At 36.2% G+C, this 21,205-nt stretch overlaps 1 protein-coding gene across 1 annotated transcript; it reads left to right on the forward strand.

Annotated features, from left to right (window-relative positions):
- The first annotated feature begins 13,930 nt into the window (after nucleotides 1–13,930).
- On the forward strand, nucleotides 13,931–17,105 carry LOC138403035 (uncharacterized). Its single transcript, XM_069501961.1, has 5 exons — nucleotides 13,931–14,019; nucleotides 14,494–14,722; nucleotides 15,164–15,294; nucleotides 16,162–16,317; nucleotides 16,954–17,105. Exons 1-5 carry the CDS (start codon nucleotides 13,953–13,955, stop codon nucleotides 17,103–17,105), a joined length of 735 nt encoding a protein of 244 aa, XP_069358062.1. The 5' UTR covers nucleotides 13,931–13,952.
- The last annotated feature ends 4,100 nt before the right edge of the window (nucleotides 17,106–21,205 follow it).

The raw sequence follows: 21,205 nt of genomic DNA on the forward strand, positions 1-21,205 counted from the left end.
GCACTGCTTCCACAAAAAGACATTTTTTTTCAACAATGTTCTGTCGGCATCTAAACATTTGGAGTTGTGATTACGATCCTTCAAAACAGCGACCCTTGGTATGGAATGTCATCTGGAATATAACATATTACTCGGCTGGACCCGGCTCATCCTCGGGGAGACCCTGTTAATTACCAAGTACAAGTCGCTGCGTCCGTAGAGGGTAACCTTTTAATGTTTTGTTTATCTTACATATTGATATTATGGAAAATACAAAGATACATTAAAAAAAACTATACCCAAGTATTACTTAATAAATTGTATTCCAATTCTACGTAGTCAAGATAGAGGCTTCTTTAGACGACGATTCAAGCAACATGTGTCATATTCAACCTTTAATGCGTCTGAATCGTCCTCTATAGGTACAGAATACAGATGCCCCTATACCTATTGACTTGAATTCCGGAGTTGGAATATAGTCATACCTTCAGCACAGAATACGTCTACTACAACGTATACTACTAGTAGGTAGGTATCTACTTTCCAGGTATCTTTAAATTCTGTATTTACATAGGTATAATTTATTACGAAGAAATTACAAAAAGGTGAGTAGGTATGTATTTAATTCCCGCGGCAGTACGAACTCCGTAAAAACGCAATTTTAACGTTCCAATTTTAATTTTTTTTCTTCGACATTTGAACTTGGAACACCGCCACGAGGGATATTTCACGTCGTTTCAGTTCGAAAATTAAATTTAAATCCCCTCACATTTTTACCGCCCTCCAAATTATTTGACGCAATAAGTTATACTTTTTGCCGGTGTTTTATTTAATTTTCTTAGGTCAGATTCCTCGAGGACTTCCTTGTAAAAATGTTTCGCTATTTTTTCAATGCGAGTTCATACAGACGAAAAATCATATTATTAATCAAATCATAAAATACTAAATGACGACCACGATTTCGTTCGCGTGGATTTGTTTTTATAAAAATCTCAAGGGAACTCTTACGCCTACGAGCGTATTGGTAGCTCATATTTGGTCTATGGTAGCTATACCTAATTAGCATTAATATATAAAATATTTAAGTATAATATTATAGACAAAACATTGTGTCATTCCTGCACATCTGTATATAACAGTAGATACTAAGTATATAAACTTTAACATAAAATCTCCATTATTTTGTATTTTTTTGAATATCTAACTTATTATTTGAAATGTTAGGAATATTACGTTTTATCCAAAAACTTTAGAAAGCAAGTTCCCCATTTTCTTTTTAAACGCGTTTTATTTTCTCAGTTGCTCACGGCGCCATAACGGAAAGGTAAGAAGCGGGCCACCAGGGGGCAGCTGTGAGGCACTTGTCAAAGCTCGTAATATTTTATTAGATAACCAAATAAACCTCGCCCGTTTCAAAATTTGCCCCGGGACGTTAGATACGGCCATCTTTTTCTATTATGCAAGGGAAAGTATGATAGAAAAGTCTCTCAAACATTGATAAAATAAATAATAAATAGTTAAGAAAATGTACCTAACTATAAGTCCCGCAAATTGCTATTGCGCTGGAACCATGTCTCATTACCATCAAAATGACGTCATTTTGACATTATTTGACGTAGGTATATTTAAGTAAAAATATAGCATCAGCTCGAAACTTCAGTCTAGTGCTGACGTCACTAAAATGGCGGCCACGCGCATTAGAAATTTGCGGGACTTATACTATGTAGTATGTCACTATAGTAATATAATACTGTCATGATACATAATAAAGGTAAGGTATTGTAAAACCGCACGAACTATCGCTACAAAACAAATCTTTCATGTCTTCAGGTGGAGTGGATTGGCAGATAAGATAAGGTGTCCACCTTTTGTAGGTATGACTCATTAGTTGTGGGCTAAAGTAAAAAAAAATATATATTAACTAGTTTATCCCTGCGATTTAATCCGCGTGAACTACACAAATTTCAATTTACACCCTTAGGGGTTGAATTTTGTAAAATCCTTTCTTAGCGGATGTCTAGGTTATAATTGCTATAGCTAGTAGTTTGAGCTGTGTATTGATAGACCAGTCAGTCAGTCAGTCAGTCACCTTTTCGTTTTATATATTTAGACTAGGTACTCTATCAAGTCACAGCTACAGTAAAGTTTATAGGCATGCATTTTACTCTAAACAATATGTATGAGTCTATTCTCTCTAGTCTTCTATTCTCACAGCATCCTAAAGATATCAAAATCTGAGCCATAAAGACGACACTTAACTTAACTATGGGGCCGATTCTCTAGTACACAATCTCTAAACTAAACTAAATTAACAGGTCTAAATCTAGTGCTTTCCTTTTCCGCAAGCAACATTATGAAAGGGATAGCAATAGATTTAGACGTGATATTTTAGTTTAGTTTAGAGATTGTGTACAAAGGAATTAGCCACAATACCTACCTATAATATTATATGAACTCGCACACGCGTGGCTATTAATATTCATAATACAATTTAACGCAGCGAGGTTAATTTCACCTAAATATGTAAATTATCATGAGCCGACCACCGTTAATTCAGAGATGTCAGTTTGCAAATATTTTTGTCTCAGTCACGCTGCTAGTTAGTTATACAAGCGTGAAGGGGATGGTTGTTGTGTACATTATGAATAAGGTGGCAGGGAAAATTTTAACGGCGCCTATGAGGGTTATGAATGCTGAAATAACTTTCAAATATTGTCGCTAGGTGGACGGAAAGTTTGGTTCCTGAGGGGGCTTGTTTGCCGGCTCGTCCTCATCTCTGTTTATAAATGGAACGCACATCATTTTAAAATATAATATTATGCTACAGTGTGCGCGACCCTTACCAGACTACCTTGGACTAAAATTTTGTCCTTTAGCATTGCCTATGTAACATTATTTAAATCCATAGTAATATTATAAAAGCGAAACTGAGCATCATCTGCTCACGACTCCATCCGTGTAAGTTCATATTTTTCTAAAATCCTATGGGAAATGTTTGATTTTTCGAGATAAAAGTATCCCATATCAGTATCCGCAAGCTATCCAATTTTCAAGCAAGCTATCTCTGTACCAAATAGACGATGGCCCGAATTGATCTACGTGGATTTAGGATTTTTGTAAAGTCCGTAGGAACTCTTTGATTTCTTGAAATAAAAAGTAGCTTATGTCCGTCGCCGGGACGCAATCTATCTCTGTACCTCGTCAAAATCGGTTAAACAGATGGGCTGTGAAAAGCTAGCAAACAGACAGACAGACATATACATTTTCTCATTTAAAATATTAGTATGGATATAATTTGCTAAGGTAACAATAAATCAAGTTTTTATGCATCCGAAAACAAAATAAATCTTAAATCATGAAAAAATCCGACAGCAACACGCGGGATAAAGTAATTAAACTGCTCGATTACATCTAAACGAAGTTAATCCAGGAAATTGCTATTCGCGAGTCCATAAAACATAATTAAAAAACTCGAACGGGAAAAAACGGGAGCCGCGAGCCGCGTCATCAATCTGAGAAATTATTTCATTTGCGTATTAAAATCCTCGTTTTGTCCGCTCTAAATTATTCCTCGTTCTGTTAATTACTCACACCATGTACCCACCTACCTACCTATTGGCACATGTGTGTGCATCTTTACTATTTCGTAATTCGATACTATTTTAATATAGGTACGAATAGTATCAATGTCCCAACTATGTACCTATTGCTAAAAATTATATATTGACTATTTAACGGTATACATTCATAAGCAAATTAATAAGGTTCCAAAATAATTTAAAATATATAAGTATAGTACGTGCCAGGTCGGGATTTTTTTCACACAGTGAAAAAAATCCCTGCAATTCATTGAGATGAATTTTCATCTCAATGAATTGCAGGATATAAGAGAATGGCGTGTATGATTTTCTGTACCTAGCAAATCTGTAAAATAGCTCCACACTTACCTACCTAAGTATATCATGTAGAATAGGTATAACATAGTATGGGTAAGTTCTAGTCAATAAATTATAGTGTCTAATGCCCTTTTAGTGTTTAGTGCACAGAGAGATCACTCAGACAGATTGACGGCGACCGATGTAGAATTTATGTGACGTTACTCTAGCCTGTAAACTGTCTAATCACGTGTGGGTAGACTAGGTACAGCTAGGTTATGTATATAAAATAAATATACATAATTCATTGTCTAAGGGAGATTAGAGCTATCTTGAGCTATCATTTTTTATTCACGGTGTACCTACGCAGAACGCTGGCAAAAACGAAGACAGGTGATAGTAGGTACTGATGATTACTGATAATATACCACAAAAAAAACGCGAAAAATAACTATTAAAAAACCTATATTTTGTAAAAATTCGCGATATATTGCTAATAAAACATCTAACTGACGCTAGAGGTCAACGATCGTTGCGTAACTAGGCCACTCGGAGGCAATGCTGTGTCTGTGAGATTTTTTTTAATATTTTCTTCGAAATAGTACCTAGGTATTAGAAATCACGTCATACATTGCCAGAGTACCGTGACAACCCCCTGCCAGACACCCTTAAAGTTTAATAAACTGTTAAAGTGGTAGCATAGGTTCTATAGGTTATATTGTTACTGTGATGGAAGCTTCATTGATCAAGTTAACACAAATTAAGCGCCAGCATATGTCTAATTAAACGTGTCAAACACGAGCTAGCAGCGCGTGACGCGATTAGGTGATACGTGACAACGACAAAGGCAGCGCCATATTGTGTATGAGTGCCGACTAACTAACTAAACAGAAAATAATTTATTTAAACCAATAAATCAACTAAAATTAATTATTAGGAACTAGATGATGAACGCGAATTCGTCTGAGTGGATTTAGATGTTTAAAAATCCCGTGGGAACTCTTTGATTTTCCGAGATCAAAAGTAGCCTATGTCCTTCCTCGGGATGCAAGCTATCTCTATACCAAATTTCATCAATATCGGTTAAACGGATATGCCGAGAAAAGCTAGCAGACAGACAGACAGACCACACAGACAGTAAAAGTTTCTTCAAATTAAAAAAAAACTATTCTATTATTTAAACAAAGCTACGACGCTATTCCGTAGTCAGGAAAATATTTAATTATTTAAAAACCCGCGGGAACTTTCATTTTTCAGGATCAAAAGTAGCCTATGTCACTCTCCAGGTATTTAACCATTCCCATGCAAAAAATCACGCCCATCCGTTGCTCCGTTGCGATGTGATTGAAGGACAAACCACCAAACAACTACATTTTCACATTCGTAAATGGGTAGTGATAATATGCATTGAGTTTTTTAAAATACGGAGATACCTTCCACCTTAAGCATAGATAAAGTCAAAACTACATTTATAATACGTTCATTAATATTCATATAGGTATACTATATAAGGTATTGTACAACTGAAACTATGACTATAATACCATATTCAGTAAGTTCACGATACGGCGCGAGTCTGCAACAATTCCCAGCCGTCGTAACGTCTAATTTCCGTCGACTTACACACATCAGCGTTTTCGATATCGTCTTGTACCCCCTTAATGCACAGTGTACTTCCAAACAGAGGCTGCGTATAAATTGTTTTACCTACTCGCTGATGCCCGCCTTATTGCTTGCTTGACCCCAATTCAGACTAATGACTAAATATATGGGAAATTCACGCGTAAGATTCCGCGCATGGAAATACTTTTCGGTGGTGTTTTGTTCGCTCTCCTAATATTTTATCTTGTCTGTGTTTCCATACGACTTCGAGTGCAAATTCCGATAAATTTGTATTTTGGGCTAAGAGAAATCAGTGCCTCATATAGTGCGCAATACAAAATATAGTCCAATTTGAATACGAGGCATATCCTTAGTCTATGTGACCTGCGCAGATCATCATGGTACAACTTTTGATTGACCTACTTGTTTTGCGATCACTATACTGAACTCAACACGCTGTTGAAAACACTTGCTATAACCCGATTTTTCTTTAGAACATAATAAATGTGTATGCAGTTAGCTCTGTTGCACAGCGCATCTGTAATTCTCCTTTTTCCATTTACACCGAACCGCACAAATATTGCAAACTAAACGGGAGCCAACACTATTTACAATTTGGCCGCAACCCCCTTATGTCCGTCAGGGCACATTCGGCCCATCGTTATGTTGCTAGTGTTTATATTGCTTGCTCGGTTACCTTTTTATTGCATTGCCACACGGATATCTTGCGGTTAATGTTCTTAATTTGAATTTATGCGGCATGCCGAAATAGTTTTTTTGTTAACAAATCTTAAGTAGTTAGTAGGTATAACTGCTTTGTTATGAATATGGTCAAGATTACCTACTATTTAAATTAAATGTATAGTACGCAACAGGTTGAAATGGCAATCGGAGAAGGAACGCCCCGCGCACCCGCACAGCCCCCGCGCCAACCTGATGCGGGCGAGCGCGGGTGACGTGCGGGTGTGCGGGGCATCCCTCCGCCTCATAACCCGATTGCTATCTCAACCTGTCGCGGACTTATAGATAACTCTATATAGTAGTATTTCTTGTTAATTAGGTAACTAATTACATAACATTAAATTTAAATGGATTACCACGAATAGTAAGTTAGTAGATTCTTTAGGTGTTTTTATTCGAGCACATGCCATAGGCAGAGATTAAGTACCTAATTGCTTATCTCTGATATAGATGCCTACCACATGAGTACCACATGAGTATCCCCTACTAAGCAACATAAACTTATGCAATAATAATTAATCAAAGCACCATTTCTTTATGGATTTTTAAATGCATGTTGCAAGTTGAATAATTTTCTAAATATCAGAAAAGAAGCTAGTAAGTTTGTGAGTAGTTAATCTTTTGAATAAGCAACATTATTTTATTACTGAGTAGTACCTACCTACCTCACCGTTGTACTAACTAACCATCTTCGGAATTTCTGAAAATTGATAGGGGGACTCTAAAATAGCCTCTGTGGTTCAAGCTTATAGTAATAGTGCTTGTGCTACTTTATTTTTCTAGGTCACAAGAACATAGTGAACTGTAAGTACGTGTTAGAATAAACTAAGGACAGTTACTGGACTAAGTAGAAGTTTAAGCTAGAATAATATTACTTATTAGCCCATAGGCTAGATGGTAGTAGCAATAAAGCTACCATTTTATAATGGTGCCTTATGGTAGGAAAATAAAAATAAAATAAAAAGTAAGTTTATCACTACCAATACCTATTATATGAATGCTTTGTTATGTTTGTTGGTTGGTCTTTCAATCACGCCGAAACAAGATATAAGCTACTTTTTATCCTGAAAAATAAACCATTCCCACGGGAATTGTATAAACTTAAATCCACGCGAAAGAAATCGCGGACATCTTTAGAATTATATGCGCAAAAAAAAAACGATCAAGTGCGTGTCGAACCACGTGCCGTCGTGGTTCCGTAGTCGCCCGTCACAATACTATACCGACTAGCTGTTTTATACAACTAAGAACTTTTAATTTTAAAAATAAGGAGGTACACTTGGAGTCGTATGACTCCAAATAGGTACATTTTGTAAATTGGTCGATTATCACTCGTTAACTTGTAAGTGTATAGTAGTTGTATTGCTGTTGTATGCAGTTCAAAATATAAACAGCAAGTATTGAATACAGCTAAAGTCGCATTAGAGTGCTCAGACGACAGTCAGACGCAGCGCCTGGAGACTTCACGCTGCATTATCGGCTCGTCGGGACAGAACAGTCACTACTCGAATTGTTGGCACTAACGACCCCGACTGTACCTAGTATCTACTGTCACAGAGTAAGGACATGGTATAAGGAGAGATACAGTAGTCCTACGCCCTTGATCTCATTGTAAATGACGATCACGACGGCCCTTTAATGTAGGTCCTGGAATTATTGGGACTGTCTCGGGTCGTTCCCTCGTCTACGAAGCCGTTTATAGTACGAGACAGGTCGAGATAGCAATCGGGGTGAGGACGCTCCGCACACCCGCACAACTCCCGCGCTAACCTAGTGAGGGATAACGCGGGTGACGTGCGGGTGTGCGGGGCGTCCCTCCGCCTCATGTTTTAATTGCTATCTCGACCTGTCGCGTACTGTAGACAGAACAATTGTGCGGCAAATGCGGGGTGAAGGTGGTCGTGGTCATATACGACGAGATCAAAGGCGTCGGTCTACTGTGCCTCTCTTTATACCGTGCTACTGTGTTACACATTGTTTGAATCTATTGTACGGGTTTTAGTAGTTTTACTATGGAGCTTTCTGGTGAAAATTGTACAACTCACAAAACGATAAATTTTTATTCATAAGCATCCAAAACGTGATTATACTTTTTGTAAATCAAATAGTTAGTGGGTAACAAACGATTGCAAAAAGCTCCATATATAGAAACCTAGCTTATGCCCGCGACTTCGTCTGCGAGGACTTCACTTTCAAACCCCTATTTTAAACCCTTAGGTGTTGAATTTTCATAAATCCTTTCTTAGCGGATGTCATAATAGCTATCTGCATGCCAAATTTCAGCCCGATCCGTCGAGTAGTTTTAGCTGTGCGTTGATAGATCAGTCAATCAGCTTTTCCAATTATATAAAAAAAAATTAAAGCATGTGTAATGTGCCCTAAATCAGAATAGTATTAGAATTATTTTTCGCTTAGTTAAACTTAAAACCAGCATTCAAAATACTATACCTAATTACCTACCTACATAATAATGCAACGAGCCTTAAAATATACTCGTAGCTTATTCCTTAGTCTACAAACCGCTATTTTACCGCCTTAGGGGTTGAATTTTCAAAGATCCTTTATAAGCGGATGTCTACGTCATAATAGCTACCTGCATGCCAAATTTCAGCTCGATCCATCTAGTAGTTGGAGCTGTGCGTTGATAAATCAGTCAGTCAGTCGCCTTTTCTTTTTATATATTTAGATATATTATAGTGAAATGAGTGAGTAGGTCGATAATTAATTAATTACAGCTATAGCCAGCCGCGCCCGGGCTCGTCGTGGCACCTACACGTAACTAGCGCAACAGCGGATTTCCCCTGAGGGGCCCGTTCAACGTTGTGTCATAGAACAACAGTGTGGCAGACACCCCTTCCTCATTTCCTACCTATTTTTGCGTTTAAACTATCGTGAGTGATTTCCATTATACATACATGACACACCGGCTTTACTCACGTGTTTAGTCGACGTTAGTCCGATTAGTTTGAACCCATCCGTAATCTTTTTTCACAGGGACTCAGCCAGGTCAGGTTAAGGGGTCAGTTTTTACCTATTGATAAAATTAAGGACTTGTAAATTAACTTGCCCAGTGTCTATGACTAAAAGGAAGACTTGGACCCCTTATTCGGAGGTCCGCGGTCGATCTCAGGCACGCACCACCAACTTATCAAAGTTATGTGCGTTTAATCAATTAAATAGAAGGAAAATATCGTGAGGAAACCGGCATGCGTGAGCTGAGATTTCTCCATAATTTTCTTAAAGGTGTGTGATATATCAGCATGTTGCATGTAGCCAAAGTGGTGGACTAAAGCCTAAACACTTCTCATTCTGAGTAGATACCCATCCTGAGTAGTGGGCCGGGCGATGAGTTATGATGATGATTAAACGGTGAAATTAATTTGCTAAATTATTTGATTTCACAAAAAAGGCTGGACAGTAACTATTGGATATCCTATGTATGATTAATGATTAAACGAACTTATCTGTAATGTAAGTGAAGTTCTATCATAATTAGGTATACAAAGGCATTGTCCGAACAAATTAGCATATTATGATATCCTATAGATTTTAAGTACCTAATCATTTTTATTTATTCCTCGCCAAATTAGTGCTTCATTGCTTCATATTGAGCCAGAAATGACTACGCGCTTCTTGGGAAGGATAGTTTTATAAAATCCACTTCTACCAATCGTTTCAAAATCAAATCGTTTTTAGCTCAAATTAATGGACGGTATGGATAACTATATTTAAAAAAAATTACAAGTCTATTTGTTTATAGTTGTAAAATAGAAGTATATCAAAGATACGGCTAAGTAAGTACTTATTTTGTTCGTTTTAAACATAAAAACAATTCCTTTGTTTGTATTATTTGCTTAAGTCTTTATTCCTCATAAAAGTGGGATACATATAGACGAACTTAACGCCTAGATTTTGTTATAAATATATTCTGAAATAGATTTATACCTAAGTAAGGATTCACGTTCAAGTTATTTGGTCTTTGCGCGCGGTAGCAATGCCGCGCCCGCCATGTTATTCCGCCCATTAGGGCACCTGTCATGTGAGTTTACAATACGTAAATATGGAAGCGGTAACGGGCACGTTATTGCCACTATTGGCGACAATTGGGGTGCTTTGTTTGCGGGAAAAATTAGTAAAGCCATCGGCAGGCAAATCGTTATTGGAAAATTGCACGAGATATGGTGTTGGTCAAATATTTGGTTACGGTCTGATTCAGCGGGGGCTTTGAATTGAATGATCTATGTCTTTAGCTACGTACTGTCAATTAATATCTACTATCATAGACGATCTCTGCGTCTTGGTCCACGTGGATTTAGGTTTGTAAAAATGTCGTGGGAACCCTCTGATCTCCCGTGATAAATGATGGGTGAATAAAAATCTTGTAGGCAAGCACGCTTTAATCTGGACTTCAGAATTGCTTTCCATAATGCACGATTGTCGACAAGCACAAGTATGGGTGCAGTCAAAAAAGCCTGTCTGTGTAATAATAAAAAAATTAAAATTAAGAAAATTTAAAAAATTTAGACGTAAGATTTTGTACGCCTTATGACCCAAAATCCCAAAGCCTTCATGATCCAAAATTCATAGTCGCTGATAAGTTCTTCGCTGTGTTTGGGACAGTACGCAGAGAAATCTTAAGCTTTATTAAAATAACAATGGTCTGGCTCGCGCTGGCTCTGTTGTGGCGACTGTTTGCTGAAACAGTGGTTGACTTTAAGATTTTTAATACAAGTTCTCTCTTTTTTTTATAGATATGATATAAAGTATATTTTGCTACTCCATATTACTTATTAACAGGTCAATACAAAAAAAAAACTATATATAGTATATACATACAGAAAAACAAATCACAAAAAAATTTATATTCACAAAAAAGTTCTCTCTTATGTATTATAATGAGTGACGTCTAAATTCTACCGAGAAAGAATTTTGAAATTCCACTCGACTGAGAGATACCTACTGTATAAGTACAAAGATATTAAACTATTATGCATAAGTGCGTTGACGTCATATTTAATTATAATTCAATGCAAAAAATAAAACCAGTAAGATAAAAAGATTACATGGACGCACTTTTTCGCTTGATTTTTTAGCAGTGTTCTCTAACAATAAAACTTGCAAATGTAAAATTATTTATTCTTCTGTTGGAATTACGAAATAAGCTTCTTACAAGTGGAAAACTGCTAGAAATTGACTTTTTAGGGTTCCGTACCTAGAAAAGGAAAAAAGGAACTATTATAGGATCAGATTGTTATATATCTGTCTGTTTATCTGTCCGTCTGTCTGTTTGTCTGTCTGTAGTGTCCGTCAGGAAAACCTATAGGGTACTTTCCGCTGACTTAGAATCATGAAATTTTGCGGTTGCGTAAACGCATTTCCCAGCGATAAAAAAGTTAGATAGGTCTTATAGCACAAGTACTTAAAGGAAAAAATCCAAAAACCGTGAATGTGTTCATGAACAAATAATTACTAAGTATTTTCAATTTTCAAAGTAAGATAACTATATCAAGTGGGTTATCATATGAAAGGGCTTTACCTGTACATTCTAAAACAGTTTTTGATTTATAGTGCAAAATGTCGAAAAAATACGACTGTGGCGCGAGTCTGACTTGCACTTGGCCGGGGTTTTTGTTTAAATTAAATTAATTTATAAGAGTGTGTTCACAACGTGAACATGTCACCCCTGTACCATCAGATTGAGGCCTGTAAGATGGATGTAAAACAGCGTCAGGGCACAATGGCTCCTGCACTCCATCATCACCTAATATGGCATGGGCCACCGCTTCTCTGGATGGTTAGCTGTTATTGCCTATGGATGCACTACAACGCCACCTCTCTTGGATACTTCACACTACGCGTTCGTCTCGGAGGGGAATGATGTGAGGGTCACCAGAAGTTCACTGACATTTCGTTACATTATTTTTATTTCCGAGATTAATATCACCTGGGCGCGTTTGAAACCCTCGTAGCTTTAGTTTTAAGTTTGCGTAATAATTATCACCACTATATCTTACAAATCTAACACCATACCAGACCATCAATAAGAGTAATTTATTACCTATTTTGAATAAATCATTTGACTTTTGACTTTGACTTTGACTTGCCTTAAACAACAATACCTCTGTTAGTTTTTACGGGTGTTTCTACGGAATCGCGTTCTTCCTCTGGCGTAAAATTTTTGTTGCTTTTGACCAGAAAGTACACGATCCGAAATTATGGGGTGACAAGAAATATTACTTTGGCACTCGATTTTATAAATCATTTTAAAAGTTACATGATGCGTGGCCAGAGAAATCAGATTATCATATCAGAGGATTCTGATAAAGGCTTTAAAATAGAAAATAAATGTAAACAATTCGGATGTTTTTTAATCGTGTATATTTTATTTGATCAGTAGGTAGTATTCTACGAAAAAACATGAATTTTTGTTTCAAAAAACCATATTATTTCATAGAGCCTATTCCACCAAATCATATTTTTTTTGTATTCTCCTTCCTAAGAGGTTTTGCACTTTTGTAAGCATTCTGACTACATATAATGAAACTCGCATAACACGCGTAAACAGTCATTATTAGCAAGTTATACCAAGAAAGTGAGGTTATTAACGATTCCTCTGACTTTAATGCAAGATGAATCAGTGACACCAAAATGAGTTTTTTTGAAAAACCGTCATTTCATCTTATATTACATAGTAGTACATTAACTAGAACATTCTATTAAGCTAATGTTTTCATTTTTTAGCAGTATAGAACAGGTAAAAAAGAAGGCAGAGTAATCATAAACATATCAAAACCAAGGCCAGAGATTATCAGATATTTACCTTTATAAAATCTGAACTAACGCCAACCAGCCGCTCGTGTGCCTCCTAGCATGTTTTATGGAAGACCAGTTACCGCCTGAGTGGGGAGTTCAAGTCTCAAGTCTTATTAATTCTGGGATATCCCCGAATAAAGCACGCACCATAGTAATCACAATTTCATGCCGAACAACCCTTATTTTTGAAATTATGTAAAAACGTACAAATGAAGTTAGGATAAATTGAAAACAAAAGAATCAGTTGATACAGAAAAAATCGAGGGAGTAAACAAGACATTTATCTTGGTTTTTATTAATTGTTTGCATTACCTACCTACCTATGGTAATTAGTTTGCTAAGTGATTTTTTACAAGTCGCAGTCAGGTTTAGTCATAAAGATGGATCTCTCCGTCACTAGCTCTATACAAACGTAGTTTGGTTCTCATTTGAACATTAACCAATCAAAATAGGTCTAATTTTGTAGACACATTCTAGTAACTAGTATCTATTTTATTTTTTGTTACCTTGTTAACTTACATACACCCTTTTACTCTTTATCACTTAGTCCCTATATCCTGTGTAACGTGGTTGCCTGGCAGAGATCGCTTTACCTTTGTGTTTCTTTTTAAGATGGTGTACAATAAAGCTATTTCAATTCAATTCAATCTATACCTATTGTACTATGCCAGTTTTCCATAAAAAACTAGTTTTAACATTACATACAAAGACCATGTAACTTTCAAACTAAATATATTTAACGGAATTCTGAAAAACCACAAACAAGATATTAGTTCCTAGAACGTACCTATAAACATTGAGTTTGGTTAGTATTCAAATGAGCATAACTACGTTTGTATGGAGCGAGTGACGTAGAGACTCCAATGAATTCATGTTATATAAAGAATTCACACTGTTAAAAGTAAATAGTAATGATTTGGATTGCGCCCAAAAATTGTGGAAATGGCGAAGCTAGTAATTAATTTCAGTGTTATAATTACAATTACCACATTGTCATTACAATCAATAGGTAAAACTTTTACTATAGTACAGGTCGAGATGGCAATCGGAGAGGGAACGCCCCGGACATCTGCACAGTCCCCGCGCTAACCCGGTGCGGGCGAGCGATGGTGACGTGCAGGTATGCGGGGCGTCCCCCCGCCTCATACCCCGGTTGCCATCTCGACCGGTCGCGGACTATAGTTGTTTTGTGTCATGAAGTTCGTCTGTGACACTAGTGTAACTTTTGAAGTAAACTAACGTGACAGTATTATTTGTCATTTAGTATGACCGGGCAAACGTAATTTAAAAACTCCTAGTTTTAGGTGTTTTAGGTAACTTCGGCATCACTACGTCATATAGAGGCAGTAAAGTGTTATGTGAACGTATCTACATAATACGAATAGAATTTCAAAAATACCAGTTCTTATCAACAAGTGATAAAATCAATGAACATTTTGATGAATAATTTTATCGAAAACTAATGAAAGTAATATGCTTTTAGTTGCAACTGTGTTAATTCAAGAAAAATGTTCGCTGCAAGACACTGCTTGTTTGACAAAACAAGCTCGCTTGGTATTAAGATCTTTTGTGGAAGGTAACCCCGAACTTGGAATGGAAAAATTAGATAAAATGTCAATAGATTTTCTAAAAATAAAGAAGTATGGTTTGAACTACGAAATGAAAAATCTGGAGGTAGAAGGTCTGAAAAGTGCTGATATTGACAAAGTCAGGTAAGCTATAGCGCCAAACATTGAAACACAAACATGAAAACATTGAAAAATCTGTGGTAGCCTAGTGGTTAGGGCGTTCACCTTCCAATCGGAAGTCGGGGGTTCGATCTCGGGCACGCACCTCTAACTTTTCGGAGTTATGTGCGATTTTAAGTAATTAATATATCGCTTGCTTTAACGGTGAAGGAAAACATCGTGAGGAAACCTGCATGCCTGAGAGTTCTCCATAATGTTCTCAGTGGTGTGTGAAGTCTGCCAGCGTGGTAGACTATGGCCAAAACCCTTCTCACTCTGAGAGGAGACCCCGTGCTCTGTAGTGAGCCGGCGATGGGTTTATCATGATCATGATTGAAATACATAAATCTGTAGGTAGTTCAGTTTGTGAAGTTTGTTTTGTTTGTTTTGTAATATATTTCTTAATTATTTGATATAAATTTTTAGTATCGATATGGATTTAAAAACTCTGGGAATATCATTCAAGAGTTCTTTAACAATAACTGGTGACTATACAGCTAGTGGAGTGCTATTCACATTGCCAGTTTCCGGTGATGGTGAATTTGAGATAAAAATTAGTAAGTAAATTAACTAAGTAAGTAAAATAAGTAACTAAAGATATTTTTGAGAAACTTCTCCGAAGACAGATATTATTCATCTATCTCCATAATTATTTTGAACGAAATGATACCCGCGACTTTGTCCGCGTGGATTTAGGTTTTTATAATCCCGTGGGAACTCTGATTTTCCGATATCAAAAGTAGCCTATGTCCTTCCCGGGATGCAAGCTATCTCTGTACCAAATATCATCGAAATCAGTTAAACGAATGAGCCGTGAAAAGTTAGCAGGCAGTCAGACGGACAGACAGATATAAGTACTTTCGAATTTATAATCTTAGTATGGATTGACCTGGAGAGTGATATAGACTACTTTTATCGTGGAAAATCAAAGAGTTCATATTATGGGATTTTTAAAAACCTAAATCCATACGGGCATCAGCTGGTAGGTACTTACTATAATATTTATATTGATGAAAAAAGCGGTAATAGCCTAGTGGTTAAAACGTTGGCCTCCTATTCGGAGGGTTCAGGGTTCAACCTCTAACTTTCAAAATTATGTGCTTTAACGGTGAAAGAAAATACCCATCGGCACTCAGCCAGCGTGGTAGACTATGGCGAAACCATTCTCATTCTGAGCGGAGACCCATCCTCAGTAGTGAGCCAGGGAGGGGTTGATGGTGATGATGATGAGGGTGATGTTTTGATGATACAGTGCAACAAGGCTCTTTTGGCACTTGAATAACATTGACAGCGGGGCGCTGTTGGAGAACAAAGGCTTAGACTATTCAAACAAGAACAAAGGGGACACTTGACGGCAATGTTAGTTCTGATTTTCGCCACACGCCAAAAGAGCCTTGTCGCACTGTAGTGATGTTCTTTTGCAGATGACACAAAAATTGAGATGCTGTGTTTGTATGATATCGTGAAAAATAAAGACGGGTATGAAATCATGAATTTGACGAACTACATTTACGGGTTTAGCGTGACGGGAGATGTCCATTACCGATATGAAAATGTGTATAACAATGTCAAGGAAAAAAGTAAGTTAAGATTATTAAGTAAGTTATTTATAACCCAATCCAATCCAATCCATCAGCCTGTTTGCGTCCGCTGCTAGACATAGGGCTTTCCAAGAGCGCGCCACCAAACACGGTCCTCCGCATTTCTCATCCATCCGCTCCCCACCACCTTCTTCAGGTCATCAGGTGTTGCGCTTACCGGTACGCAGTCTCCATCCCAGATCACGTCTGCCCCATCGGCCGTCGGTTTTGCGACAGACATGGCCTGCCCTGCCCATTGCCACTTCAGTTTGCTAATCCTTTGAGCTATGTCGGTCGCTTTTGTTCTGCGAATTTCCTCGTTCCGGATTTTATCCCTGGGAGTGATACCCAACATAGCTCTCTCCATAGCGCGCTGAGCAACTTTTAGTTTGTGGACGAGGCTAACTGTCAGTGTCCAAGTTTCCGTGGAACTAAACTAAAATGGCTTGTCTAAAACTATTGCTATCCCTTGTATAGAATTACATTAATAGTAGTGGTAAGTTTTCACTAGCATTTTAATTACACCCTGTATTTACATACATACCTGCTTCGCACGGATTATAGGGTAGGTACTGTAATCCTTGCAAAGCGGGTTCGAGTAAGCAAATTTAAAATGAACTTTTTCTTTTACTTCAGAGAAGAAACTCCACTCGTTACTCAATGGATATACTACGATAATGGTATCGAAATTCGGTGACTACTACATCAGCAAAATCACTGAGAAAATATTCACAGCAGTTAAAGTTTATTTGACTTCACAAAATTTAAAGGACCTGGCCACGTACTGAGTCCTCTTTTAATTTAAATTTTTATGATTTTTGTGATTTGTAATAGGTAGGTTCTTAAGTGCTTATCCTGTACACGATTATTCTACGCTTATTTGAAGTCTTTCAAGGATTTAAATTATTATTATTTTATTAATAAGTATTTATTAATTAACCTGGTTTTCTGTAAGATTTACCTGTGATATGTTTATATTTTTCTGGAGGAGGCTTTGACCTGAAAAGGGTTCTTCATAAAAATAATCGTACTAAATTTAAAATATTGTGTATTTATTTTAACGTCTAGTATTTTAAGTTGTATTTAATAATCCCATATTATTGTAAAATTAGAGAAGAAATACAAGGCTTTTTATTTATATTTATTACGTTTATATTATGCCTAGCTGTCTTGCCCCGGATTCACTATTAGAGAGGAATTTTAAAATTTAAATGTCTTAGTTGGGGTCAGTTGTAAAGAGAACATTCATGCTAAATCTCAATTTTCTAGACCTAGCACCTTGACAATGCACACTGATGTATGAGATGTCGTTTAGTTTAGCCAAAGATAATATATTAAACAAGTACAGATCGCTCACTCTCTATTTAAAATTGTAACTAGTTCAAGACTATTACTAGATGGCGTCACTTGGTTCGTATGAAATATATTTTTTATGGATTTGACGAAATATCATATTTTACTTGTCTGGTTCATCAAATTTATTTATATTTAGTAACAAAATACAAAATTTTCACAACATCACCACCGGAAAAAGCTAATTCTTAATTTTAATTATTGACTCATTGAACTTTACGATATCCATAGCATTTTGCTTTGGATAGCTGAAGTAGTATTACAAAATTCCAGTAGATGGCGTAACAAAATGACTTGTTACTTGAAAATAAATAAATTCGATAACTCACATTTTAGCTTGCACAATAATGCCATCACACTATAAGGAGTTGACCTACAAGGTACCGGCGACTTAAAGGAGTTTTACGCAAGCTTTAAATGAATGTATGACGTTAGCGATCTTACTTGTATATATTATCTTTGGTTTAGCCTACTATCATAAGTCATTGAGTTTAGCTTTATTATTTACTAGCGGATGCCCGCGACTTCATCCGCGTGGATATACATTTTTCAAAACCCCGCGGGAACTCTTTGATTTTCCGGGATAAAAAGTAGCCTATGTGTTAATCCAGGGTATAACCTATCTCCATTCCAAATTTCATCCAAATCCGTTCAGCCGTTTTTGCGTGATTGAGTAACAAACATCCAAACATCCACACTTTCACATTAGTATTAAGTAGGATAGATATAGAGGTAGCAAAGGTATGTATAAAGTAGCTATAAGATTATTAAACGTAGGATGAACCCTTGTCAAGTTAATTAACTTGCGAAGGTCTTCGCTGTCGAGGGGATTATGAAATAGCCAATGATTGATCTTAAATAACAACATTACTTACCTATTTAGTACTGTTTCTATAGGTACCTAACCGCAAGGAAATCATTGATTTTGGTACTTTCTATCATACCTGTAATGAAGGTTTTAATTTAAAATATGAGGAGTTACGATAAAAACATCCCTTAACAAAGACTGAAAAATGACATCACGATTTGAAATCAGCATTTGTTTTATTTAATTTTAGTAATTTTTGTTTATAGTGTTGAAATTTTTGAGGACCACAAGCACACAAGGACAGTTTTATTAGACAGATTTAGTGTAATTTTGTAATGCTGTCACCTTTTTGGCAAGAACCTGCATGGATGTATATAGAAAATCATGTTTGGTAAGAACATAAATACATAATACGGTTGCCAAAAATTGGCAGCACTAAACAATGTAACTTCATAAACCAGTTTAATGATTGTCGTTGTGCACGTGGGCCTAAGTTTTGAAAACCTAGACCACTCTTTTAAAGCTGTAACAGCTTAGCACAGAAGTTGACGGTGATCATTCAAGTTGTAAATTGATACGGCTAGTTTGTTTCCTCAAATTCATAAAGTTATGGGATAGAAATTTCTTATAAAGAATGTTCATCCCGCCTAATACTGTGCGCAAACCAATAAATTGTAAACATTTTGACACCCACCCGTGAAATATACCCGAAAAACAATAACAGGGTTAGAAACAACATATAAATGCACTCGAAAATGCGTTACCATTTATCAGTAAATAAATATGATAAAAAGTATTATTGGGGCGAAAACGCGCCCGTCGGGACCCGCCGGCGGATTATTGTTTTATTTTTACCTTTGCCCAAACGCGATAAATAGATAAATATTTTATTAAAATGGCATCTTTTATGAAGATTTATGGGGCATGCTTTTACTTTTAACTAGATAATAGGTAATAGGTAATCTGCTCGGTAGGAAAGGCATTCTGAACCAGTGGTAGATGCCACTGACGAAAGGTTTAGTTGAATAAAAAATATTTTATTTTAATTTTAATAGGTCTAAATTTAGTACTCTAAATCTAGCACTAGATTTAGATCTGTCAATTTAGTAAGTATAGTTTAGTACTACAGAATTAGCTAATTAATTTACATACTTTAGATTAGTTTAGATTAGATTAGTTTATTTAAATTAAATACAATCTTTTAAAATAGTGGGGAATTAAAATAAATTAAGTAGTTAATTCTTTTAGGATTATAATAACATTTGTACTAACGTACGGTTTTTAGCTGTACCTATGTAATTTGCATCCTTCGCGTCTTTTCTTAAACATAACTCCGTTTAAAAAAATGTAAGTAATATGATATACACAATTACACACCTCGATACGTACACAGAATATAGGTACTACACAGACGAAAAGTTCATCGAATTAAGTATTTTATAGTATTTCACATAAGTAAAAAAATGAGGATAAGAATTTTCTCTCCGAAATGAAAATTCTTCGAAACTTTTACATTTCCGCTTCAATTTTATCCGTACAAAATGCGTTGAAAGCTCGATATCAATATATCAACGTAACCAACGAAAATAGATTCTGTTTATACAAAAAACAGGTGCCTTTGTACACAAAGTACTACTCACGGTATCCCAAGTGGCATTAGTAGATAACTCGTATCGTATGCGTATCGAGAAAGCGTGGGGAATTCAGATTTCCATGCGATGGCAACACCGCGTTTCAAATTTCAAAGGGTTTTTGCAAGGGATCGCGGTTTTGTACGTGCTAGTTTTAATTCTGATATGTTTTCGTGGTTTGTTTGTAGGTGTATCACGTGTTTTTCAAAGTTACAGCTTTATTTCGGTCACATCTTGAAGGCGACGAGAGGGTGAGAGCCTGGGAAAGTTGGGTATTAATATACGGATAATATGTCTTCCTAATGGAAGACATAATATCTAGAAGCCGTTCACCAATCAGATAGTCTCACAAAACCATTGCAGCATATTTTGTCACATCACGAAGCGAGGGGCTGACGGGCTGGTAAAGTTGGTCATTACGGAAAACACTGAAGGCAAGTAGAAAGAGGCCGTTTTTGAAACAAGTAGTCAAAACAATGGGTCCGATACATTCAAATAAACAATGGCGAAGAATGATCACCAATATGAGGCAATTCATCCACGACCTTCAGCTATGAAAAATCATTATGAATATACTCTAATTTATAAATAATAAATTTTTTAACGTAGGTACCTGCTTGAAAATTGAATTTTATAATATATCCTCTATAAAATTCTATATTATTTTACTACTCAATATTTTATTTTTATAATTCGATGGGATGCCCCACTAATAAAAGTGTAATTAAAAATTAACTATATGAAAGTATGCGCTTCCGAGGGTGCATACTAAGTAGCAAGATACAAAGCACATTTGTTTACTAAACTAAAATAAACTATATAAATTTATAGCGCCATAAGACAGGGGCTTACTGAGTTAAGTAGCCCTTCAAAAAATGCTAATGCAATATTTTAAGATTTTTATTTTTTTCAGTTGTTTTAAATCTGGTAGCAGTAGCACTGGGATGTATTTCGATATTTTGCGAAGCCAAAAAAAATCAGCTCTAGATACTACTTTTTGGTCCTTAAAAAAAAAGTTAATGCAATTTTTTTATCAGGTAGAATTTTGGTACATTTTGATATAACGCGTAGCACAAAAAAACTATGCTAAATATAT

Source organism: Maniola hyperantus, chromosome 11 (genome assembly GCF_902806685.2).
Source record: "Maniola hyperantus chromosome 11, iAphHyp1.2, whole genome shotgun sequence".
Lineage (NCBI taxonomy): Eukaryota > Metazoa > Arthropoda > Insecta > Lepidoptera > Nymphalidae > Maniola > Maniola hyperantus.